Raw genomic sequence first — 27,604 nt, 5'->3', positions numbered from 1 at the left:
CAGGATCCAGCAGTTAAGCTGCATGCTAACCCCATTCCAGGGCAGCCTGGGCCAGTCCTGGTCTGCTTGGATTTGCACTACCTCCGGTGGTGGCGCAGATCCAAGTAGCCCCACTGGGCTGCAGTGACTCTCCCCAGGGTAAGGGGAAGCAATTCCTCTTGCCCCAGGCTAAGCCACTAAGTGCCAGAACCTTGCGCTGGATACAGCACAGGCAGCTTGTTCCAGCGCAAGTTAGGATTGCGCTGTAAATTAGATGTTTAATTCCTACTTCTGTCTCTTCAAAGTCAGGATTCTCACATGCTGAAAACATGCGTTTCCCCTCTGAGAAATACCATCTCTCACATTGTATTTTACACAGGGCATAGATAGAAACCACAAATTCTCTCATGCTTTCTGTTTTCTCCATTTGTTGATTTATCAAAGTGGCTCTTTGATCACCACCCCCTCTTGTGATAAAAGAAGCAGTAGGCTATGGCCTAGAAGAGATGTTGCCATCACCTCAGAATTTCCCCTGTGAAGGAGACTCTTTTCTGATAGGAGCTACCATATTGAACACAAATTCCTACCCACAGTATAATAGTTTAGGGATGCATGATCTTTAGGCCTAGTAACTTGTGGTGATGGTAAGAATCTTACTGGTCTCCTTAAGCATAATTTTCCTGCACTCTGTAAACTGTAACCTTGCTTTGTACTTCAGATTAAAAAAAATCTCCTTTGATGTATAAGTGTCTTTTGTTGTTGTTGTTGTTAAACTCATTTTTCCATTAACAGAGAAAGAAAACCTGCTGAGAATATAAGATGGCAATAGTTTTAACATGGTCACATTGCGCTTTACATGACAATACTAAAATTAGAGTAAACTTCAGGTGATACGTTTTTCAGCGCTTCATTTCACTTGCACATAACAGAGGTACATTTTCCCCTTAGGCCGAAATATGAAATGGGAAGATGCTAATGAAGTTGCGTGGGGCTGAGATGCTCAACTGCCTATTTTGTTTTCAAAGTCTGCATCTGCTATATATGGAAGAAAAAACCTCCTCTTCTTTCCAGTTCAGAAATTTTTATTCCACCCTTCTGCCTCACAGGGGGAAATAATAATAATTACAATTGTTATTTTGAATTATATAGGGGGTCCTCATTAAAAGTCTCCTGTTATACATTTTCTCACATTTAAGTCCTCAACTTTCTGTGATGTAAAAATTCCCTGTGCTTAAGTTCTTTATGTCTACCAAGCCATCTCTGTGCCTGCACAGTCTTCTTTCTCCTCCCCCCCTGCTCCAAGATCTTAAAGGAAAAGGAAAAGAAAACACACTGATGAAATCTATATACTTTGGGGACAAGGCTTAATATTATTATTTTGTTTACAGTACTGTAATATGTATTAGGGACAGGCTTTTCCTTTGGGAGAGAACAGGTTTGTTTGGAACAATGAGGTGTGGGAGGCACCCTGAGCATGTGCAGAGTGCCTTTCAGTAAACCATGATTTAGAATTGTTATTTGCAATAATGTTTTTGTAATTTATGTAAAAATGTTTTACAAAAATGCTCATATTGATGTAAAATTCTTTGTGAGGGTCATAAGAACATAAGAACATAAGAACAGTCCCACTGGATCAGGCCATAGGCCCATCTAGTCCAGCTTCCTGTATCTCACAGCGGCCCACCAAATGCCCCAGGGAGCACACCAGATAACAAGAGACCTCATCCTGGTGCTCTCCCCTACATCTGGCATTCTGACTTAACCCATTCCTAAAATCAGGAGGTTGCGCATACACATCATGGCTTGTACCCCATAATGGATTTTTCCTCCAGAAACTCGTCCAATCCCCTTTTAAAGGCGTCTAGGCTAGACGCCAGCACCACATCCTGTGGCAAGGAGTTCCACAGACCGACCACGCGCTGAGTAAAGAAATATTTTCTTTTGTCTGTCCTAACCCGCCCAACACTCAATTTTGTTAGTTAGTTAGTTAATGAGAACCTTGATTGGCATAATATGTTAGTTGGCAACCTTCAGTCTCGAAAGACTATGGTATCGCGCTCTGAAAGGTGGTTCTGGAACAGCATCTAGTGTGGCTGAAAAGGCCGATTCGGGAGTGACAATCCCTTCCACACTGGGAGCAAGTGCAGTCTGTCCCTGGCCTGTCTCCCTGGCTATGGGCCTTCCTTTTTTGCCTCTTAGCCTCAGACTGTTGACCTCAGACTGTTGGCCAAGTGTCTCTTCAAACTGGGAAAGGCCATGTTGCACAACCTGCCTCCAAGCGGGCTGCTCAGAGGCCAGGGTTTCCCACTTGTTGAGGTCCACTCCTAAGGCCTTCAGATCCCTCTTGCAGATGTCCTTGTATCGCAGCTGTGGTCTACCTGTAGGGCGCTTTCCTTGCACGAGTTCTCCATAGAGGAGATCCTTTGGGATCCGGCCATCATCCATTTTCACGACATGACCAAGCCAACGCAGGCGTCTCTGTTTCAGTAGTGCATACATGCTAGGGATTCCAGCACGTTCCAGGACTGTGTTGTTTGAAACTTTGTCCTGCCAGGTGATGCCGAGAATACGTCGGAGGCAGCACATGTGGAAAGCATTCAGTTTCCTCTCCTGTTGTGAGTGAAGAGTCCATGACTCGCTGCAGTACAGAAGTGTACTCAGGACGCAAGCTCTGTAGATCTGGATCTTGGTATGTTCCGTCAGCTTCTTGTTGGACCAGACTCTCTTTGTGAGTCTGGAAAACGTGGTAGCTGCTTTACCGATGCGTTTGTTTAGCTCGGTATCGAGAGAAAGAGTGTCGGAGATCGTTGAGCCAAGGTACACAAAGTCATGGACAACCTCCAGTTCATGTGCAGAGATTGTAATGCAGGGAGGTAAGTCCACATCCTGAACCATGACCTGTGTTTTCTTCAGGCTGATTATCAGTCCAAAATCTTGGCAGGCCTTGCTAAAACGATCCATGAGCTGCTGGAGATCTTTGGCAGAGTGGGTAGTGATAGCTGCATCGTCAGCAAAGAGGAAGTCACGCAGACATTTCAGCTGGACATTTCACGCAGACATTTCAGCTGGCATCATATATACACATATAAACAGACAGTTCACAAACTTAAAAAAAATACAGGCGTGCACCACTTAACAACCGTTTGCTTAACAACAGAAGAAAATTAGAATCACTTTTTCTAAGGAAAATTAAGTAACTGAAATGGATAGAAATGAATGGGGCATGTTAGTTATGTTGGATATTGGTTGTTAAAAGTGGTATTATGCTCTTTTTAAAATATCATACGCTTTTCGAGAGAATTGGGACAGCCACAATTTTTTTAAAACTCTATTTCTATGAAAAGATGTTGAGGTTTAATCATCTGAAAGTCATACTGTTTGCTACAGAGCATGGCTGGGCAAACATTCTGACAGGAGGGCCACATCTCCCTGACGCTGTGTCGGGAGCCGGGAAAAAAGAATTAATTTACATATTTAAATTAAGAATACATTTGCATAAATTTACATAAATGAATATATTAGAGATGGAACTTACTTAGAGATGGAACTTGCTAATATGAATGAATAGATTTTACTGAGCTTATTTATAAGACGCATGAGAACTACAGGTATATAGAACCACATGAGGTCTATACCCCTGTTAACTGGTTTACCCCTCTTAACTGGTTAAGAGGCACTTTTTCAAGTGGGTGCTCCTCTTTTATTTAGCAGGGGGAGAGTAACTGGCCCACCTCAACCCAGCAGTGTCTTTTCAAGTGGCTGTCTGCTGGTGTTGCATCTTTTTAGATTGTGAGCCCTTTTGGGACAGGGAGCCATTAGTTATTTGATTTTTTCTGTAAACCCCTTTGATAAATTTTTGTTGAAAAGCTGTATATAAATTATATTGTTGTTGTTATTGCTATTGTTATTGCTATTGTTATTGTTATTGTTATTGTTATTGTTATTAACTGTTTTCCAGACACCTCTTGCACAGTGAAAACACACAAACCAAGCCAGAAACACATGGAGACATAAGTCGTTCAGAGGCAATTGGGGGGGGGAGCAGTTAAAATAATGCCTAGGGAAAAGCAGAAAACACTATAAAAAGACTATAAAAAGCCTTGCTCCAACTTGGCCCGCAGCTCGCGACTGGTGGTTGCAACTGGCAGTCGCAGGCCAGTGTAGGCTCCAATAGTCGCCAATGGGCCAGATGCTCATTGGAGACTGGGGGCTACCTGTGGCCCAGATTGGGGGTCCCCGAGGGCCATAAATGGCCTGTGGGCCAGGGTTTGCCCATCCCTGCTACAGTGTCATGGTCATGTCAGGTCGGGATGACTGTTTCCACCTTGAAATTGTGTTTAACATTGGAACCAAGCAAATATTGTGTGAAAGCACCTAGTTCCGTACGGAATGAGTATTACACTTGTGATATCATTCAAAATAGGATTAGGTTACTATCCTAGACATACCTAGGAATAAGTCCCAATGGGCTCAATAGCACTTATTTCTGAGTAAACCTGTGTTTACTGCACTGAAAAACCTTCAGATTCCCCTACAAAAGATAGTTTAAAAATGTTTACATTTTTCTCTTAAATTGTATGGACATATATTAGTAGTACCAATTATGGGCTTCTAGCCTTTTTCTGATGCCATTTTTCAACACACCACTTCTACTATATTCTGTTTAACTCCCTTTTCCCATTATATAACTCCAATCAATGCCAAATTCTGTATTCAGAATGATAGGTCATTCTCCCTAGCCAAGCCTACCCTCATAGGCATATTTCATGTTCGTATTTTCATCCATGAAATGTTGGAGGCTAATGGGATATTTCTTCTGGATATGTTTAACGCACAATTGCTTCTTTTGTATAAACAGCATTTGACTTCTTTAATTAGATATTTATTGTACTTTCAGTGCAAAAGCCCAGTCTTTTTAAAAGGTTTTTTTTTGTTCCTTTTCCAGTTCATGAGCAGATGCAGTATTTATATTTATGAGGTTGTTTATCATGAAGGCTTTGCAAATTGTTCCATAAGGTTCATGTTTCTGCTGACACTTTAGAATACCACCTTTGCTCTCATTTCATACAAACTCAAATGAACCAATAGCTGGTAGGCAAGGCAAGAAGCAGTCAGACATTAACAAGAAAGCCAAATGAGAAAAAGCAATAACAATTTGTGTTTAAATACATTGGAATTCTTTACTGAGCAAGTGAATGGGGAATTACATATGTCTGGCTCTCCCTGGGTCTCAAACACATTGTTTAAAATGGAAATGCTGTTTTTGTTGATTCCTGAATCCCAACTGCACCTGCAGTAGAATGACAGTATTTAGAAGCTTTTCATCTCGTTCTGAAAGCATTTTGTTTATGGGTGGCTTTAGATATTCTAAGTAAATCAGAGAGTACTTATGAAAGCCTTCTCTCCTAACTTTCAATGTAATATGCACAATTTGCATCAGGATAATGCACAAAATCTGAGGTGAGGAAACGTCTTAAAGATGGAAGCACGTATGTGCTGGTATCCGTTTGTAGTATTCAATGCTGGCCCTCTATTTTCCTCATATAATGTCTAGATATGCATGCATTTGTCAGCTCTAGAAGATTAATATAGTTATCCATTTCTCAGGGGCATAGTTTAATCTTTGAATCCCTTCCCAAAGCTCAATTCAGTACCAGATTCCAGGTGCTCACAGCTCCCTCCATCAGTCTTCTTTGACCTGTGTGGGCACCAAGAGAGTCATTCTGCTATACAAAAGATTATGGGTGCAGATATGGACTCAGGAATCAGTAGTACCCTGGGCGCTCAGCAGCTGCCCATTGATGTTGACCTCTGAACTGCCACAGCTGAAAAAGTATCTTCTTTCAGAAATAGAGATGTTATGATAAAACAGCTTCCATGCATCTTAAGGCTTATACTATATGTCATCATGACCTACAAATGTGCCTCTTCTCATGTCTCACTTGTAGTGTTTAGCTGATGAAGACAAGTGATGTGACAACACTGTGTGACAAAAATCATGTCAGATGTCATCTTTTATGAAATGTGTCTTGGGCAATGATTATAAATATGCAAGCGGGTTCAGATCAACAGTGACTATTACTGATTCATGGTCACATTTAGTATGGACCAGAGATAGGTATATTGGCATTCATTATGCCTTCAAAACCCCACCACCATCAAAACAGCCCTTAGCCTTTTCATTTAGGGAAGAGAACATAAGAACATAAGAACAGCCCCACTGGATCAGGCCATAGGCCCATCTAGTCCAGCTTCCTGTATCTCACAGCGGCCCTCCAAATGCCCCAGGGAGCACACCAGATAACAAGAGACCTCATCCTGGTGCCCTCCCCCACATCTGGCATTCTGACTTAATCCATTTCTAAAATCAGGAGGTTGCGCATACACATCAAGAGAGTTTAGAATCCCACTATTTTACAAGTTGCCATCAAAGGAGGAGGATTATCATTGGTGAAACACACTCAGGGTGCAATTCTAACCTGTGCTGGAACAGGCAAGCTGAGTGCCCTGCACTGTATCCAGCACAGGTTTGGTGCATCCTAGGGCAAAACTCGGAGTAAGGGGATTTTTGTCTTACCCCATGCAATGCCACAGGCAGTCTTATGGGGCTACTCAGATCTGCACCCATGATTTTGCCACTCAGCCAGGAATGGGGGTTGAGATCTTACCCATGCCATCACGGTTGACCTCACCCCTTCCCACCTCTGTTCCTTCCTCCCTTTGCTCTCTCCCATCCCCTGTGCTGGTCTGCCTAGGCCGGCACACACTCACACTGTCCTGGCACCACTAGCTCTGCTGGGCCAGTGCAGCTCCCAAGTGGCACATCTGCAACACTCAGAAGCAGCGTTAGGATTGCGCTACTCAATAGCTCAGGAAAATGCTTTATTTTTCCATTGCTCCAGTATTTAAAAAGTCTATGAAAATATAAGACATTTCATTTGATTGCATTTTCTTTCTAAAGCAATTAGTCACAGGCTACTGAACATTTCTTTCTGCACCATGATCTATGCAAAGCACCCGTCACACAGCATATCACACTGTGCTCCCCAGGCAATTACAATCTACAAAGATAATAAGCGCAAGGTTAGTATGTACTAGTGCAGACATAGGTTGGTGAGAAGAATGGAAGCGGCACAAACATAATCAGATCACATAGGAGACAGGGACTGCATGCAAGGAAAGGTAGATCACAGTGAAAAGGAGTCACACTGTATAGATGAGATCAAAAGGAGATACGTTTTGACCATTTTCTTCAATGGAAAATGGACGAGGCGTACAAAGTACAGCATTTCTACTAGGTCTGCATATTGGATACTTTAAGTAGAGTTTATTGTTCATACTTGAAAATACTGGAAAGCCAAACATGTTACTGCACTAGTATCTGCAAGCTGCTAAACGTCTGGAGGTGGGGCATCTCTGGTATCTTAATGAAATAGCAGACGCAGTGAGATTGCACCAGGAGCTTGGGCACTTTGGAAAATCACCTGCATATTCACCTTGTGAAATTTGGTACTCCAGCTGAGCATCCTTGCTTCCTCACAGCCCAATTCTATGAGCTTGTAGTGTTGGTGGAACGATCTCCTTCACGGCTCATGCAAAAGGCACTCAGCAGCACATGAATAGTTTTCAGAGCATTCCCACACCTGCCAAAGGAGGGCACTGGATCAAGGCTGGTAAGACATCAGGGGAGGAGGGAGGGGGTGACAGACAATGAAATGAGGGAAGTGACAGAATGAAACTGGGCAGGGAGTGGGGAGAAATGAGAAGCTGTGGGAGGGGATGGGACCAATATTGATGGTGCATGCTAGATGCTATCCCCTCTGGCAGCAGCCACCCTGCTCTCCTTGGGCTTGCACTAGTGAACTCACTGGTGCAGATCTGAGATGACCCATTGTGGAGCAGGAGACTTATGGAGGGGTAAGGGGAATTAAATCCCAGCTGATACAGTGCAAGCCCTTTTGGTGCAGCTGCAACAGCTTGGAGTAGGGATGAGAGGATAGGATTGGGCTGTATCATTCTCGTACATGTGCAACCAGCTGCATCTTGGCTTTGGTTTCCTCTGCACGTTTCAGGAAAAAAAGTTACACGTTCAATTAACTGCAGTCACGTAATGATAAAGGATATCACCTGTGTTCTTTCATGGTTCGTGTCAGTAGAAACCACCAATTTATCAAATAATTGCTAGTACTATACAAACAGTATAACCTACTTATAGTGTGAGCTCATATGAACAGGGTTTTGTTGAGCTCAATAGGCATTCTTCAATGTGTGCTATGCACTTGCGTTGGAAAGGCTCATGCCTGTGTTAAACAGAGCCAGCACATGATGGCATTTTTAATGAGTCCTACCTAATGATTATCTACCATTTTAGATCCAGTATATAAATTATCATGAAGCCTTTGGTTTGACAAACATTAATTATTGATTTTCTTAATGACTGCTTAACAGGCAATCTGTTGTTTAAACACCAAGAAATAGAAGTAAGATCAGTGTTTTTTTCGTCGTTAACATACAACTCAAAGAATGCTTTAGCATTAGCCTTTCAGGAGTACTAAGAGACGGGCAGCCTAGTCCTAAGCTGCCTGTTGTGCCAGGACTGCTGTGGCGCCAAAACGGCTGCTGCAGCATCCTGTACACAGCAGGGCAGCCACCGCCAACTCCTTGGGGGAAGGGGACTTTTGTTCCCTTCCCCTGGGTAAGGAAAGTAGCCCCACAATGGGGCTGTTTGACTCTGTGGCAGGCCTTGGGTTGCCGTAGAACCAAGAACCTCCGTCTCAGGCTGCACAGCCCAACATGGAGCTCAGGGTCCTGTAGAGCTGAACTTCACCAGTCCCGCCTCCCTCCTGCCCCGCTCCCTCTTCCTGGCATGCCTCCTCCCTGTCCCCTTCTTGCCCTCCCCTGCCTCCCCCATCCCAGAACACCTCCTCCCTGCTTCCTCCCACGCCCCTACCTACTTCTCTGCTGCCTGTTGGTTTAGGCGACTGCAGAGCACCAGTGTTCCACCAGAGGTAGCCCATAGTGATGGGCTAGCTCCAGTGCTTGGCCAGCGCTAAGGGCTCGCAAACGTGCTTTACAGCATGTTTGTGACAGTGCGCACTAGCAGTAAGCCGGCACGCACTGTTTAGGATTGTACCCTCAGGCTGCAATCCTATCCACTCTTACCTGGAAGTAAGCCCAATTGCATATAATGGGATTTACTTCTGAGTAGACTTGCATAGGATTGGGCTGTTAGGGCCCAATCCTATCCCAATGCTGATGCAGCCACTATTCAGCCCTGAGGAAAGGGAATCATCATTCCTTTATCTTGAGCAGTCCTCCATAACGGACCCCTCCACCATGTGCATAGCAGGATGCAGCACATACACCACTGGCTTGGCCACATCAGCACTTTAAAGCTGGATAGGATTGGGGCCTCATTATATTAGCTTTCTCCTGAAGTTCAAACAGGTTTGGGTTTCTATTAAGATTTTCATATAGAAAAATAAAAAACGGAGTTCCATTGGGAATTGCCAGCATTTCATATTAGATGAGTATATTTTTTTCTTAAATTGTGGAAGACAAAATTCATTTAATTCCTGCATTGTTGATGATCAAGTTTCTCTGCATTTATATGGCCAATTGGTGGAACACGTTTCAGTGAAAATTATTAAATGTACAATCTACCGCCTCAATGTAAAGGTCAATTTGTCTGATTCACTGAGTACAATGTTCTTTTCCAATGAACGTTTTCTAAATTTTTTTCTTGTCTTGTCAAACCACAGAGGAAAGAGGAGCAATTCACAACGAGCCACCTTTTCTATCTAGACCTCCGTATATGTTGGAATACAACTTTATAAGCGGATTAATAATACATGCATCATATAGGGATACCACATTTAATAATCATTATATAAATCATTAATGAAGGCTTAATAACATTTCGTACCTTGGGGAACCTTCTAGCAATTTTGTCAAACATATCGCACCATTTACAAATGATTCATAATTTCTTTCCACTCCCTTCTAACATAATAGAAGTCTATTATAAGGAACATTTCTGTGTGTGGCCTTCCAGCATGTCGTATGTATTTAGACAATATTCCCAAGGGTTTGGCATTAACTGAATTTTCAACATTCTAAGAGCATAATGGGTTTAATGGGCAGAATGCCTGTAAGTGAATTTGTGCAAGGGAGAGTGTGAGAACTTGGAAGCATGTATGCGTAAGCATATGGAGTTATTTAAAAGCCATAGGATCTTGGCAAAGTACAGGAAGGCCCCTATATCCGTGGAAGCAGAACCCACAGTTTCAATTAACCCACCGCATTCCCCATGCCCATTATAGTACCTTACTTTTTCACCTATAGCGATGGCAGCACAGGTGCTTTTGCTTAAACCAGGGGTGTCCAAACTTTTTGGCAGGAGGGCCACATCATCTCTCTGACACTGTGTCCAGGGGCCGAATTAATTTACATTTCAAATTTGAATAAATTTACATAAATGAATATACTAGAGATGGAACTTATATGAATGAATGAAGGTCTTACAGTTGCTTAAGGCCTATAAAAGGCCTTGCACAAAGCAAGGCCAGCCTTTCCTTCACTGCCACTGCTGCATCACAGATGTGAAACAGCAAGTAGTGGAGGGAGCCCTTGTCCCACAGCTCAGGTGAGAAGTCAAACAGTCGTCCTCTTGCTGACAGCAGTTGCATTGGGCCAGCACAGGCTCCAAAAAGTCTCTGGAGGGCCAGAGACTCATTGGAGACTGGGGGCTCCCTGAGGGCCTGATTGAGAGCCCCTGAGGGCCGCAAGTGGCCCCCGGGCCGGGGTTTGGGCACCCCTGGCTTAAACTGAAGAACAGATGTGCAGGCTCCTGCCTGCAAACTAGAGAGAGACTAACGAACATGAACAGGAAGCAGACTCCTGTTTCATGTTCATAGTCGCCATGTAGTGTGCAGGTAGGAGCCTGCATGTTGCATTCTTCAGTTTAAGCAAGAATTATTCAGTTTAAGCAAAAAAACCAAAACTGTGCAGCTATTACTATGGGCAAAAAACAAAGGTAATGTAACAGGCATAGAGGGGTGTGGGCGGCTTCTATTTACTGAATACAGATCCCCCCCCAGTATCTGCTGTTTACGTATCTATGGGGGCTCAGAATGCACAGATACAGGGCCCCGCCTGTAAAGCATTTTTTAGTTCCATTTATTTCAACAGAGGTGGTTAAATATAAGCTTAATGTCCCCACTGTATCCCTTGTCAAAGGGACAGAGAATGGAATGACATGGCAAACCTCTTGTCTGGCATTTGGCTTCTCAGTAGATCAGTATGAAGAAATTATTTGATAAAGATGTGGAACAGGAGGCAAAGTATCAAACTATTGATTAAATTAAATTGCACTATAAGAACTGAACCTTGTATGTGCTCAGAATATCTTCTAATGCTAAGTGAAAAGTTAGAACAAAGTGAAAACAGAACAAAAAACCCCAAATCTTACCATTTTGTATATGTTTACAGGTGATCTAGGCTTGGATCAGTTGTTGCCTTGTTTGTTTTAAATTGCCCATCTTCCTAATAACAGTGATAGTAATCACATAGCCAATCAGATCTTTTGTATACATGGCAATTTCAGGAAGGACAAAACAAGTGCAGCCCAGACTGAACTTTGAATTACTTTGGTCACAGAGCCAAATCCAATTGGCTACAGGCAACCTGGATGTGCACTATGGAACCTCTTATCTTTGCACCACCCTATAGGAAAAATGCCACCAGAACATGTAGATATTTTTGCAAGCTTTTTTGTTACTGAAAAATACTGCCCTTTTCAGTTAATTCTAATATCTTCTATAATGATGTCCTGCATTCTGCACTTGCGGCACTGTATGTCAATTTTCCATATGATGTTTTGCATCATATGTTCCCTTTGATGGCTCTTTATGATGACTTGCACAATGAGTGGAAAAGCACAGCTGCTCTGGTAGCATGAGCAGGAACTGTAAAGACAGAATCATAACCTGTGGCCCAGTCCTATTCGGGCCTTGCACCACGAGAATGCTTGTTTTGGTGACGTAACGCCCTTTATGACTGTCACAAACATGATAGGCCATTTGGAGCAGTTAGCAACCAGTTCCATACACCAATGGACCAGGAACCTGCTTGTGCTGGTAAGATAGAGTGGGAGGGTGGCAGGGAGAGGGCAGGGAGAAGGAGGAACGGGAAGGAGATGGGGCAGGGAGGAGGGAGGGTTGGGGCTGGAAAGGGAATTATGTCAGTGGCAGCAGGGTAAGTTGATATCCTATTCTGTTCCTGGGGCTTTATCCCTTGATCTGAGTCCAAGTAGAATTGTCCCAGCTATACAGCTAGTGCAGAACGGGGCAGGAAAGAGGAGGACTAGGATGGGCTGGGGAGGAGGGAGGATTGGGGGAAGCTGACAGATTTTATTCTTCCAGTCAAATCTTGGGGAAGCAGAAGGGTCTTCACCCTAACTTTGACAGGTCACTGGGAATGATATCACCAGTCAATTATGACTGTAATGATGAATGCATATCCTTTTTTAACATTCTAAGGTGGAACTATAAAGCCCAAAGTGGTCCACTGAATGGACTGTCTGGCAAGACAGATTTCTCTAAGCTCTGGTCTGGCATCGGACTACATTTTAGCTCCAGTAAGTCATGAAGGCTGTAGGCCATTTATAATGGATAATGCAGCTACCTTTCTGCAACTCTCAGCTAATAGTACAAGGGCAGAAAATGAGATTCAGTCAGATTAATGGGATTAGTAATAAGAAAGCTAAAGTAGAAAGGTCAGAGAGCCTTCAAATACGGGAAACCAGAAACATATAACATGAAATGTTCAAAAGGAAATTGGAATGGTATTATACTTTGCCCAGTGTACAATCCAGTAGATCACAGTGGACTACAAGAACGATAAATTTGGTTATCTAATATTCTGATCTGTACAATTTAGGGTGCAATCCTAACCAACTTTCCAGCACTGACACTGGCGTGCACTGCATCCTGCAGTGAGAGGCAGTCAAGGGGGGGCCTCCTCAAGGTAAGGACATGTTTGTTACCTTACCTTGGGCCTGCATTGTGGCTAGGTCAGTGCTGGAATATTGGTCAGGTTTGCGCCCTTAATAAACTAATAACACACACATATGTTAAAACCAGGAATAAAAGTAAGTTGCATCTTTCATTGTAATTAGGATTGGTGTTGAACCCATTCTAGTATATAATAATGGTGAACTTAAAGCCTCTACCACCAATGAAAGGGAAAATGCCATCTTCTTGAAAGGACACTTTCACTGTTGTGTGGAAGAATTCTGTCACTGTCAAAGAAAAACCAGAACACTGAGATTTAAAAGGGGGGGCATTAAAGTTACAGGAAGAGCCATTGATCATTGTTGAAATGATCATTGTTGAAACACTGTTGAATCAGGAAATCATTGTTGAATCAGGAATCATTGTTGAAACAGGAAAATAGCATCCTACCCAGGCCTCATATACTTGGCTTGGGGTCAAATCCTATCCAAGACGCTAGCCCTGGTATAGTCATGCCAATGGGGTGTGCGCTGCATCTTGTGATGAGAGGGTAGTTATGGAGGCCTCCACAAGGTAAGGGAACATTTGCTCCATTTCCTCAGGGCTGCACTGAAGCTGCACCGGAAAGTTGGATTGGGCCCTCAGTTCATAATGAGAATATAGGAGTACAGGTCAGAAGAAGCACTGAAAGGAGCAGAAAACATAGGAATTGTAACTAGATATTGAAGTAAGTCACACACATTCTTAGTTTTACTGTATCATGGCTTTTAGTTATTTTTTAAATGTGCACATAAAGAAGAAAATAATTGACATTTAAATTTGCGCAGTCAACCTTTGTCAATGAGCTTGGCAAAGTTGAATAAGAGGAAAGCAGATGGTATTAAGGAAAGGTCAACTATCTTATCGTTGACTGGTTTCGATATTAAACTTATGTTTACTGTCAGCCTAAGGATGTTGTAGGCTGCTAGCCAAAACTTTGCACATGGAGTAATTTCCCCGGTCACTGTTGACAGTGGAAAAGACCTGCTTGTACACGCAACAGTGCTACATAGCTGGATGGCAGACACATTGTGATAAACTATTACAATGCAAAGAGGCTGTTTTTCACCGCCATTTCATGCTACGTTTCTTACACAAATAGGAAAGGTTTGCATATGTTTATGATAAGGTCCAGCGTCTAAGAAGTTGATGTAAGCTTGTGTAGTTTTGATTTTTTTTTACATAATAAATGTGCATATCTAAATGCAAATGATGCAAAGTCAGAATTATCCAGAGTTATGTTCATAAGATTTATTTCTCATGAACAATTCCCATAAACAACAAAGAGGCTTGTGCACTTTAAAGGCAAATGCATTTTAGCATAATCTTTGTGGACTATTTATTCAGCTTATTCAATAAATTCATTGTTGATCTCTAAGGGGCCACAAGACTATTGGCTTTTTTTGCTATAGACTAACATGGCAACCAGCTTGGAAAAGATTCCCTAGGAGCCATTTGGTGATCAAAGTTGCAGTCACGTATTCTCTGAGAAGGGGGCCATTTTGAATAGTAGGGCTTATTTCTGCTCTTAAAAAATATCAGATGCAAAAGATGCAATAGGATGACTTGGCAGCAAATCCTATTGAAATCAGTGGGTCTCTTGCAAGGAAAAGTGGCTAGGACAACCTTATCTGGCCTTCCATTGCTCCATCGGCCACTTTAATAGAAAATGAAGGAAATGCTAAACCTCGAAACCTCATGCCTAAACCGACCACAATACAAAAGGTGTATTATCTAGCAGACTTTTCTCATCCTAAATTTCATCAGGAAAGTGCAATGCAGAAAGAGTGGGTTAAAGCGACATCCTTAGAAAAACATCCACTATATGGTCATCAACTCCCACGGTCGAGACTGAGATAGAGAAAAAGCTTTCTTAGGACTTCAAACCCCCCCCCCCAACAACCAGTAGCCACAGACTGCTTTGGAATTATGGAAAGCGAGTAAGGAGCTGCCGAGTGAATGGGCACAAACATATGCTTGTCTGCCGCCTGGCCAAGAACAACCCTGGCCTGTCTGGAAATCTTTAAACAGATTGCAAGCAGGGGTAGGAAGAGCAAAGGATAATTTGAGGAAATGGGGTTTCCCCATAGAAGGCACTCTGTGTGAATGTGGAGAAGAACAAACCACTCCACATATGTTACAGTGTATATGGTGCCATTCAATATGTATGGAGCAAGATCTTATGTTGGCAAGGGGGAATGCTGTTGAAGTGGCCCGGAATTGGGCAAATGACATCTGTACACCTTTTCATGTATATTACTATTTTATACGTATAAAATTACATTTCTGTGGGTGCTTCTGACACAAGCAAAAGGATAAAAAATGCTAAACCGTATCTCAGTTGTAGATGTGTAGAACTGCTTCTAAAGCCTGATACTAAAGATGTTTTCTCAAAAGTAAGCCATACTGTTCAAAGGAGTTTCCTTCTTGGAGAATATGCTTGCATGCCGAAGGTCCCTGGCTCAGACTCTGGCATAAATTGTAGGTGATGAGAAAGATCTCTGTCTGAAACCTCAAGGGGCCACTGCCAGTCAATGTAGACAGTACTGGGTTAGATGGACCAATGGTCTGAGTCATCAGGCATATTTGGGTTGCTGTTGGATAAGAGCATTGAATGACAGAAACATGAGGGTTGTATGTTGCTTTCAGTGCTGCTTATGTTTCATTTGTGTATACCTATACTGCAATATGTGAACAACACACATCTATTATGGAAACATGCCTGATACACACACACACACACACACACACACACACACACACACACACACACACACAGAGGGGAAGGGATTAATAGCATGAATAAATGAGGCCAACCCAGCATAGTACACTTAACTTCCCTTTACATTCAGCAAAACTTGCAGATATGACTGTCATGTTCATAGGCAGATTTCTGCACTCCAGAAATCAGAGTGCTGATGTTTTCTATTTCTATTCCTTTTACAAGTTAGAAAGAAATGTGTAACTTCATATATATGTATAACAAAGGAGCACTAACACATACCAAGACTAATCTGGAAAGCTCACTCTAGTCCCATGTAAAAAAGGCAAAGGTACTATGATAAAAAAGGCAAAGAAATGGCTTGGCCGTACCTTGACTTTCAGTAGAGAAATCCCAACAGAGTAATACAAGCTGTATTATGAATGTAAAAGAAAATCATATATGTTCAATGGAGGTAAAAGAAGATGGAGGATTTTTAGTCACACAAATGAAAAACCAGCCAGCTATGGTTAATAGTGGTTATAATTTCCAGGAAGGAATAGTGTGTTTTTAAAAGTTGCATGACATGCAGAAATTCAACAGGCAAAGTTTCCTCTAGAAACAAAATAAAGGAAAACCTTATAATGTTTCCTAGAAAAATGTGGCAACCTTAACCATGCTTCTTGGTAGATTAACAGGCATTAACATTAATATACACGAATCTCAATCTCAGTGAGAACAAATCAAACCCCTGATGGAAATATCAGTGGACAGATGCAATAATAATCACCAAATGATCAACAAAGCAACATGATTCCACTCACAGTCCCAGTGGACCTGTTAATTTGTTGACATAAGGCCCAATCCTATCCTATTTTCCAGTGCCAATTCAGCTGTGCCAATGGGGCATGTAATGCATTCTGTGGTGGGTAGGCAGTCACAGAGGCCTCCTCAAGGTATGGGAACATTTGTTCCCTTGCCTTGCAGTTGCATTGCAGCTGCACTGGTGATGGAAAGTTGGATAGGTTTGGGCCCATAGTTCACTACAAAGTGAGTGACCACACCTCATTTTGAGTACCTCCCCATCTAGAAAACACCTGGCAAGATTATCATTTTGGGGTTGGGGACAAGTGAATTCTGCTTTACTTAGTTTATTACCCAGTTCATTTGAAATCACTAGCTTAATCTGTTTTGGAAAACTATTTTTCTGAAACTATTTTCAGAATTCTGAATGAAATGTGGCACACAAAAGACTCCCAGCACAAGCAAAGAAAAGATACATGCGGAACATAAAATTGACCTTGAAAATGCAAAGGTATGTAAAACTGATGTCTCTCATACTTTTAAGCTTAAAAATGAACGCCACATAGTCTGACCACAATATGGTAAGTTCACATTGAGTGAAAAATAAAATACATGCTGTCTCTAAGGGGAAGAAAATGAATCTTACAAAGCAATGTCTTCCCATGAATGACACAGATCTTAGTCATAAGAACCAGGTTTGTAACAAACAAGATATTTCTGGGTTCTTGCTGACAGAGTGTCATAGCAACAGCTTGAAATTATTGCCAAAGAGAAGTATCTTTTAGAAATGAGGGACTTTGACATGTTTTGATAAGGGAGGTCAAATAAGAGGTAAAAAAAATTATGCACATTAGGAAAGCTTGATATCTGTCTCTTATGAGAACAACAAAATTTCACATAATTAAATTTATACTGTCTTATATGCTGTTCAGCCGAAGAAGGTCTTGTGTGAAAGGTCAAACTCTGAATTTAAATTGGGATATTATGATAAATGAAACGATCAGCAATGCTTCCACTTTTAGCAAACAAACATGATTTATTTAAAAATGGATTCTAATTTGGGAATATTACTTTTTGACCTGTCTTCAAGGAGAAGTATAAGGCATTCTTGTCCAGATATAGCTGCTTTAAAGGCAGTGCTTGATCACTGATTTAGAAGGGAATGAATCTAGTCCATCTCCCAACAGAGAACTGGCCCACCAACTTTACATATTGTGGGTTAGGTTGACCACACAAATACCTGTGCCCACACATTGACTGTGTTGTTTACAGATTCTGATTACAGGTGTGCAATGTACATTAATTTCATTGGAGTCTGTGCAGGAGTGTTTGCATCCACTTTCCTCAAGGTGGTTTTTACACAGGCAGGCCAATCCTGAGCTTCCTGGCACTCACTGGAGCAGTGGCACCAAAGTGGCTACCACTGTATCCAGCAGTCACCGGGAAGCAACCAGAGGTCTCCTCAGAAAAAGGAGACTTTGTCCCCTTCTCCTGAGGAAAGCCACACAATGCGCTTCTCAAGTCTGAGCCAGCTATTTTGCCAGTGCAGACTTGTGTGTGTCAGGCCTTCTGATCTGACTTGGAATTCAGGGTATGGCGGAGCAGAGCTCCGCTGATCCCACCTTGCCCTCCCCTGCCATTGTTCTGCCCTCCCCCCACAGAGCCCGAACCATCGCCCAGCCCCTTCCCCTGAGAAGACTCAGGTGGCTTCCTGATGCCTGCTGGATACTGTGGAAGCTGCTTTGGTACTGCTGCTCCAGCAAGGGCCAGGAAGCATAGGATTGGGTTGCCCATCCAAACTTGCACACATTTGAGAATTGTACTCATGAAGAGATAATATGTTTCTTATTGTACACTAACATTTCACCTCATAAGAAAATAAGAACACAACAAGAGACCTACATCCTGGTGCCCTCCCCTGGTGCCCTCCCCTGCCAGATGCAAGGGAGGGCACCAGGATGCAGTCTCTTGTTGTGTGCGCCCTGGGGCATTTGGAGGACCACTGTGAGATACAGGAAGCTGGACTAAATTGTCTATGACCTGATCCAGTGGGGCTGTTCTTATGTTCTTATCTGGCATTCTGACATAGTCCATTTCTAAAATCAGGAGCTTGCACATACACATCATGGCTTGTAATCCGTGATGGATTTTTACTCCAGAAATGTGTCCAATCCCCTTTTAAAGGCATCTAGGCCTGATGCCATCACCACATCCTGTGGCAAGGGGTTCCACAGACTAACCACACGCTGAGTAAAGAAATATTTTCTTTAGTCTGTCCTAACTCTCCCACACTCAATTTTAGTGGATGCCCCCTGGTTCTGGTGTTATGTGAGATTGTAAAGAGCATCTCTCTATCCACTCTATCCTTCCCGTGCTTAATTTTGTATGTCTCAATCACGTCCCTCCTCAGGCGCCTCTTTTCTAGGCTAAAGGGGCCCAAACGCTGTAGCCTTTCCTCATAAGGAAGGTGCCCCAGCCCAGTAATCATTTTAGGGCCCAATCCTATCCAACTTTCCAGCTCCAGTACAGTCACAATTCAGCCCTGTGGTAAGGGGACACATGTTCCCATTCCTTGAAAAGGCCCCAGTGACTGCCCCTCCACCACAAGATGCAGTGCATGTCCCACTGGCACAACTGCACCAGCACTGGAAAATTGGATAGGATTGGGCCTTAGTCGCTCTCTTTTGCACCTTTTCCATTTCCACTATGTCCTTTTTGAGATGTGGCAACCAGAACTGGATGCAATACTCCAGGTGCCTTACCATTGATTTGCACAACGGCATTATAATATTAGTGGTCTTATTCTCTTCACATATCTACTGTGCACAAAACTGTTACTGCAGCTGTTAAACTGCCTAAGACTTTTATGCACACATATCTATGCTGTGAGAAGCTGGGACAATATTATTTTACAATCTAACTTTTCTATTTATGGACAAAGAAATAACATGCCTGGGACCTGAAAGACACAGAGGTGGGATGGCTGTCATTTACTGCCATAAAACTGTTATCCAATCATGCATGTGTCCTACTTCTACCAGAAATCCACACTAACTCCTACAACCGTTGCCCAAGTCAGATATAGTCAATGTAATACTCATTTCCACCTATAAATGATATGTAAATGTGACACTGAGAAACATCTATGATTTGTAAACTAGATGCATAATACCTTGAAGTTATGATACTTATTAGGCTAGACATTCTGAGTTCTGTGATAGAATTCAGTTGCAGAAGATATAATTCTGGCCCAAACTATCATTCCCTGACAGCATCATATGCTATTCCTATGATGATGACAGCATCCCTATTCACAGCATCAGATTTTGAGGGGTTTGTAACCATGGATAACATATAGAGCTACAGTAGTGAGGTGTCCATGACTAAGATTATGATCCATTTTCCCTCCGGATGCATTCATGGCATGTACCAAGTATAAGCAGTATCTCAGAAAGATATTACTTTCAATGAAAAAATGCTAAATGAACATGTTGACTGTATGAAAATCTGCCTGTTAGTCATGACAGAGAAGCCAGACCTGAGATGCTGTAGTCACTATGCGTAAAGCAAATTTCAGCATGAATTTAGAGTTTCTCCTTAGGAATTCTTAAGGAATTCACAGGAAATTACAGTTCTCAATGTTATCTGTATGGTCCCACACTTCTAGACCGTCACTGATAGCAATCACAGTAAATTTGGAAGTTCAAGGTACAATATATGAAGGATTTTGGTGCAACCAAAAGCATTCAGTAAGAGTAGCCACATTTCTTTCCAATTCAGAATATTTAAGGCCTGCTCAGTCATTCATCTTCCCATGGAGATGAGACTTTTCTCTAGAGCAAGACAATGACACGAGCAATTAGCCACACTCCTGTCTGCAATGACCAATGCTGGTCTACAGTGACAAACACTGAGGATGGTGAGGGCAGGAATGGAACTAAGCCCATGTTTTGGGGAGAAATCAACCCTGTGTTCAGGGTTTATTGTTGTAGTCAAACATTGATAAAAGGGAGAGTGGGGGTGGGGCTAAGTATGTGCCATTCACACACTGTACCAAGGCCCTCATGCATTCATCTCCATGGGGAGACAAATGCCTGAGCAGCAGTTGGGTCATATTTCATTCAATTTCATCTTGGTTCTGCTTCTTGCTGTCTTGTTCCAATCTCCCTGTTTTTCCCATAAACACATGCTTTCTCCTTTCATAATAGCAGTCCTTGCTTATTTCACTCCCCCCCCCCCCAATCATAGTCATAAAAATAATAATTTGTTTGACAAGTGGTAAGGAAAGCTAAGGGATTGTGAAGTAGCCAACTTTAACTTCCTCTAAAACAGCCATTTTCAACCACTGTGCCGTGGCACACTGGTGTGCTGTGAATGGTCCTCAGGTGTGCCACAGGAATTTGGGGGAAGGCCATTTATTAATAGGGCCAATGGGAGATGTGAGCCCCCACTGGCAGCATGGTGTGCCTTGTCAATTGTCAACAACCTGGTGGTGTGCCTTGATCATTTTAGTGCCTTGTCAGTGTGCCGTGAGATGAAAAAGGTTGAAAATCACTGCTCTAAAACAAATTAGCTATATGTGTACTTGGCTGAAAATAGTAAATGAGTACACGGGTGCAACTGTGTAAATTTAACATAAGCATAAACCGAGGAAAAGGAGATGGAGGGCTAGAAACATGATATATGGATGATGAGACAGGAGGGATAAAACAATGGCAGGAAACACGGACAGTGCAAGGCTTCTGTCCAGAAAAATGAGATTCCAGCCTTTCCATAATTAATAGTGACTAATAATTTGTTAACATGCTTAATTGTATTCAGGCACAGCGTATTATAACTGCACATTAAGAATTTTGCTTCTTAATTACAGCACCAGCTTCCAGAATGGGCCCTGCCTATCTATGCCTGACCTAGCAGAAACCCTCTGGCAGGTTTCAGAGATCTGCCACGGTGCTGTATTAACAAACACATTACATTACCAACACCTGTGGGGAGCCTGACCTATGTAGTCAAGATTCAGGCGACAACACAGCATGTTAGAACCTTCATTAGATGAATTACCTATGCATTGTAACTTAAACAACAACAACATGCACACACCATTGTGCCTTGGGCCATTTACAGAAACTTTTATCTTGGAATCTATCTCTGAAATCACTTCAACCTCTGATTTCTTTACATGCAAAAAAGGGTGATTTCAGAAGTTGAAATGATGAGATGAAAAGTACAAGGAACAACTTTTGATGCCTTTCTTTCTGCTTGTTTCTGGTTTTATACCAAGATAAGTGATCCTAGTGGAATGTCATTTCTGATAATAGAGATTAGATCACAATGAACTGTAAATGACCTACAACAGCAAGCAGGGGTGTATGATTAAGAGCGCAGTCCTCTATCTGCAACCCAGGCTGGTGCAAGTCCTTTGTGCTGGCCCAGGAGGGTCACAAATGTGCTGTAAAGCATGTTTTTGTCTCCATGGAGGTCAGCCGCACCAGCACATGGAGGTGCGCTGGCCCGCAGAGGCCAAATTCAACCTCTGCGGCGGCAGGAGAAGGTAGGTCTCTGCCCACCAAGCTCAGCAGGCACGGAAAGGGCAGGGGTGGGTGGGTAGAGGAGGTGTTTTGGAGCAGGGAGAGGGGGGTAGCAGGTGGGAAGTGGGAGGCAGGGCCAGGATCCGGCAGTTATGCCAGATCCTAGTTCCCATACCCAGGTGGCAAAGAGCACCTCCGTTCTGCTGGGATCTGCAACACTTTGTTAGGTGGCGCAGACCTGAGTAGACCCATTTGGGCTGCTACGGGGAAAAGTTTCCCCTTGCCTCGGGCCAAGTGACAGACAGCCCCAAACTTGCGCTGGATACAGCACATGCTGGACGTCCTGTTCCAGCACAAGTTAGGATTGCACTGCCCAGAACTCTAGAATTCCATGTTTAGCTAGACAAGGTTGCTAATGTTAATTCTGGGGCACACATGTGCAGGAATACTTTGAGCAAATAAATGGGACTTGCATGTACAGGTGCACCTCAGTATTCAGGAGGGATCTGTTCTCAGGCCCCCCGCTGATATAGAAAACTGCTGATATGGAAATCCATGGTTTTGGCCCCTTTAAACTCTCCAAAGGAGACCAGAACTGTGCTCCAGTCACCTCCAAAGGGCTTTCTAAAGTTCACAGAGGCTGCACGCATCCACCCGTGGCCTCTGTGGACTTCAGTATGGCCATTTAAGGCAGAAAAATGTGACTTCCAAGGGAAACCGTGTTGTTTTAATGCCTTTTAATGCATTCTGAGGTTTCAGGAAGCTTGGGTGGACACACATGGCCTCTGCAGGCTTCAAAAAGTCCTCCAGAGGTGACTGGAGCACAACTCTGATCACCGTCAGAGGTTGAGTCAGATCCAGTGGTGTCACTAGGGTTTATGTCACCCGGTGAGGGATGCCAGTGTGTCACCCCCCATGCATTGGGCAGGGCAACACCCCAAGTGGTGGACGTGGTGATGTACCATCACTCCACCCCCACTGGTTTTTTGGTTGTACCTTTTGATAGAACAAAGATAGAACACATTCTGCATGAAATTACACAATGAATGATATATAACATGCTGGTATTATTCCTCCAAACTGTGATTTTAGTGATTTTGGTCACTAGTGGTGTCACACCCGCCCCCAGGGTGTCAACTTACTAACACCTTATTGCAGTAGTTCTCAAACTTTTAGCACTGGGACCCACTTTTTAGAATGACAATCTGTCCAAGACCCACCAGAAGAGATGTCATGTTGGAACTGACATCATCAGGCAAATTAAAATAAATAAGTATAAATAATTAAAGTAAAACAAATAATTAAATAAGCAGAAGCCAGCCCTGGTCCACCAAGTGAATTTTTCTCTGTAGCATACCTGCAATAACATCCCCCCCTCCAAACTCAGCAGGGTTTTCAGCCCTACCCAGTGCCCAGTTCAATTTAAGAACTTCTGTTTAAACCAGATCACTGTCAGGATCCACCTGGCTTTGCAAGTCTCAAAAAAGTTCACCTTATCAGCTGAAGCCTCTGTTTTGATCCTTCTTAGTTGGGGGGGGGGCTGACTTCTGGAGCATCTGTTGAGCTCCAGTTCCATCAGATCAGGAACATTCTAGTGGCTTCACATTCCGCTTTGCCTGGTCTGACCATCAGCCAAGGCACATTTGCTTACTCACAAGTAAAAGCGACCGTGAGGCTTAGTTTTGCTTTCCATAGGGCTCAATACATTCATTTGCTTGGAGGGAGGGACTTCCTTCTCAGGTGTTTTTGGGGGCTGCATTCATTAGATCAGGACCATTCTAGTGTCGTTGGATTCTTCTCATCCTGCCCTTTCCGACGGACTAAGGCAAGGCCGCCTACACATGAGTAAACGCATGTTACAGCTCAGTTTCACTTTTCATAGGGCTCCATGCATTTTTTGTTCTCCGGTTTTTTTGCAATAACTTTTGATAGAAAGGAGATATGTCACTCTGGTTTTCTGCATTGCATTCTGTTGGAAATTCTGCATCCAACGGTATATAACATGACAGTATTACTCCTAACCACCACGATTTTAGCGTGTCACCCTCCCAGTGTGCATCACCCCCCCGTGTGTGTCACCTGGTGTGGCCCGCACCCCCCGCACTACCCTAGCAATGCCACTGGCCAGATCTGTGGATGAAAAATCCACTGGTAAATAGGCTCAACCTGTATGTACACTAATCCAATAAGTGCCTTATGTAGAATTGCTGCAACACATTGGGCACAGAAGATCATAGCTAGTGGTACAGTGATTGCAAGTGCTACTGTACTGTGTCCTAGTTTGCATATCAGATTCAGCTGCTGTACAACACCATCATTTATACAATTGCATTGGCAGTTGCATGTTACTGTACTAGTGCAGCATTTGAAAATGATTGCCAGTTTCTGCAGCTTGTTGAAAATTACATATTGTGACCTGAGGTTCTATGGATGTCTTAACAGAAAAAAAGCAATATAATAGAATTCAGTCGTGATCACCATAAGTCCCATTGATTTCAGCTGGAATTAGTGGAAGCTAACTTGCAAATTTACTGAATTTGCATGGCATCCAAAACTTTGGTTCCTTATAGACGGTATCAGTATATGAGCTGCCATACAGTATAGCGTATCAATACACTCTGTTTCAATTTACACATAATATTCAAGTGAGGCCTACATACTAACAAATTCCCCAGATCTTTTTTCACCAGAAAGAAAAGTAAGCTGTTTTTCAACTTTTAAAAAGTTCAGTGACAGCAGAGATAGGCTTAGCATTACCTTCAAAATTCATCCTAATCTTTCCAATGAATTTCAAATCCTTCTTAGTTCCAGTTTGATGGACTTGCAGGACAAACTCTCCTTTCGATTTAAGAGAAGAAAAAAGATACCTTGGTGTTTGTCACTTGAAATGGAACTTTTGAGTCATTTGTAACTGGGGATGTCTGTCTTTCTGTCGGTCTTGAAGGGATTATATTTGTAGTGGGAGGTTGATTGTGCAGAACGGAAGACAGGCAGAGCTGTACAGTCTCCTTCAAAGCTTTCAACTGTGACTCCTGGAGGGAAAAAGGTAATTTGATCTTAATGAGAGATTACAGTGGATAATACTTTACTCTGTGCTTTTCCCTCCCCTTGAAAATTCTCAGAAGTTTGCCTTGGAAGAAACCCTAACATGTGCTTTGAGTTCTCAGAAAATGTTTGGAGGTAACCCTACTTCACAGGTCAGGTTTGGCTGCTTGGGGGTTCTTGGGGAAGTTGCAGAGGCATCAATTGCTGGCTTCCTCCTTGCTGTTCCGTACTGCGGGGGAGTGCACTGGAATCTCTTATTGTCTATCCATTGTGTGTCAAGTCTGTAATGGGATGGGTGATGCCATGCAGTCGTTTCTCCATACATTGACTGAAGTCTTTCCTGTAAGGGTACTGTGGGAGCAGCAACTGTTACCCTGCACATGCCTGATTTCATCTGATCTTGGAAGCTAAGCAGGGTCAGGCCTGGTTAGTTCTTGGATGGGAGACCGCTTGGGAATACCAGGTGCTGTAGGCTTATACCATAGTCTTTCAAGACTGAAGGCTGCCAACCACCAACTGTGGGAGCATCCTCAGCAATCATCACTTGGATTTGCATGGCCAACTCCAACTCCAATATGTGCAGTGGAGTTGGAAGCACATTGGTGTATTTACTGATGTTGCCACATTAGTTGTTTTTTTTTTGGGGGGGGGGGGCTCTTGCTGTAGTATTGCCTTTAAATAGCTGAGCATAATAGTAACATTGTATTATGCCAGCATACATTGCTATGACATTGCAGCCACCCTGCTGGATCAGGCTATTCATTTAATATTTTAACGTATATGCAGGACTCCAGGAAATTTTCACACAGTGTACACTTTCTTGGGGGAGGGGTAATTATGCTCTATACTACATTTATTGCTACATTACATCTTTCTGTCCTAAGCAGTATTTGAGGCTGTAAAAATCATAATGAAGTTCTTGCCGAGCAGGTTGGGTCACCTTCATCATCCTCAAAGAACGATGCCAGTGCTTAGATTGCTGCACTGTACAAACTTCCTCCACATCCAGTGGGAATACTCATTATGCATAAAATCAAGTATATGTCTACATTTTTGCAATAATACGATCTTATGTTGCCCTATTAGGCTGTAATAGCTGTCTATTAATAGGGCGAGAAGCGGTGCGCATAAAAGGGTCTTACTTTATCAAGAGCTGCTTTTTCCAGTTCTTCTTTTGCAATTGCTAGTTTTTGCTCCAAGTCTGTAAGCTGCTGGGCCTGGGGGAAATTTAAAAACAAATTAGCTAGTATAAATTATGACCTCATTTTTGCGCACTAAACTTGTACAGCATATCTGTGAGAAAAACAAAAGTCCCACCACATTTGGAAGGTAACAAAATAAATGATATAGAAAACTATCTTTTTTTTTTTTGAATTTATATCCCGACTTTTTGCCCAAAGGGCACATCTTGCTAGTGTAACAAATTCACCAAGGAATATTCTGACTCATGTATGAAAAAAAAGACTCTTGATGAAAGGACATTTCATTACAGTGTTTAAATTCAGCATTACCCAAACAGTGGTTTTGATTTCAGGGATTGAAAAGGTGCCGTTTTGTGTTAAAAGTTTATCGGATTTATCTCTGCTTGTACTTCCCACCCCTTCCTCTCTTGTCACCCTTGTGTCAGTGTTTTATTGTGAGCTCACTGGAACAGAGTCCTGTCTTCTCATTACTTGCAAAGGACCATATACACAGATGACAACACCACCACCACCACAATAATACAACAGCACCATGCTAGGGCCCAATCCTATCCAATCCTCCAGTGCTGGTGCATTTGTGCCAGTGGAGTGTATGCTGTATCCTGTGGTGGAGGGGTACACTGGGAGCTTCTCAAGGTATGGAAACATGTGCTCCCTTACCATGGGCTGCATTGTGGCTACACTGGAGCTGAAAAGTTGGATAGGATGGGCCCCCAAGCAGTTATCATATCTCTAATGCAGCTCTTCCCCACACAGGCTAGAGCGTATCAGTGCTTTCCTAAGGGCTGGAAATCATTTCTTTTCTTTTTTCTGCCCAGGAATTTGAGCTTCATAACAGGTTAATTCCAACAATGGGAGGCTTGCCTGGGCAAAATTATCTGCCTAGTTCAGCCACAACCGTGCAGCTTTCATGTTGTTAAGTATCCCTTCTGGAAGACCCTTAGGTGGTGGTTCCCAAACCGTGCGCCATAGTTCCCAGGGCATTGCGGCAAACTCAGAACGATGCAATGGGATGTCCCTGGTAACCTAAGCTGTTGCTTAGTTGGGGGTAGGTGGGCAACTTTTAGCAGGAAAATTTTATGGTGCCATGGTGCTGTTTTGAATCATGGTCCACTCTATTCTTACCAGCTCTTCTGGGAGCTGCCATCTTGAACTGCACAAAATCACACAAGATCTTGCACTATTCAAGATGGCAGCAACCGGGACAGCAGGGTGAAGGCATTCCTGCAACTGGGCACCATGGCCGCAGGGCACTGTTACCACAGTAAGTTTGGGAACAGCTGCCTTAGGGTT

The 27,604-nt window shown here is 42.9% G+C and overlaps 1 protein-coding gene across 1 annotated transcript in view; it reads right to left on the bottom strand.

Moving 5' to 3' along the window:
- The window catches only part of LUZP2 (leucine zipper protein 2), a 221,576-nt gene that overhangs the window by 59,931 nt on the left and 134,041 nt on the right, over window positions 1-27,604 (bottom strand). The window contains exons 5-6 of the mRNA XM_066639890.1: window positions 26,252-26,326; window positions 24,932-25,096 (exon numbers count right to left, since the gene is read on the bottom strand). Of these exons, the coding sequence (XP_066495987.1) occupies window positions 24,932-25,096; window positions 26,252-26,326 (240 nt within the window). The remainder of the gene's footprint in view (window positions 1-24,931; window positions 25,097-26,251; window positions 26,327-27,604) is intronic.

The sequence above is a fragment of the Tiliqua scincoides genome, chromosome 1 (genome assembly GCF_035046505.1).
Source record: "Tiliqua scincoides isolate rTilSci1 chromosome 1, rTilSci1.hap2, whole genome shotgun sequence".
Lineage (NCBI taxonomy): Eukaryota > Metazoa > Chordata > Lepidosauria > Squamata > Scincidae > Tiliqua > Tiliqua scincoides.
Note: the sequence above shows the minus strand (reverse complement) of the source record. Positions and strands in the feature narration are given on the sequence as shown.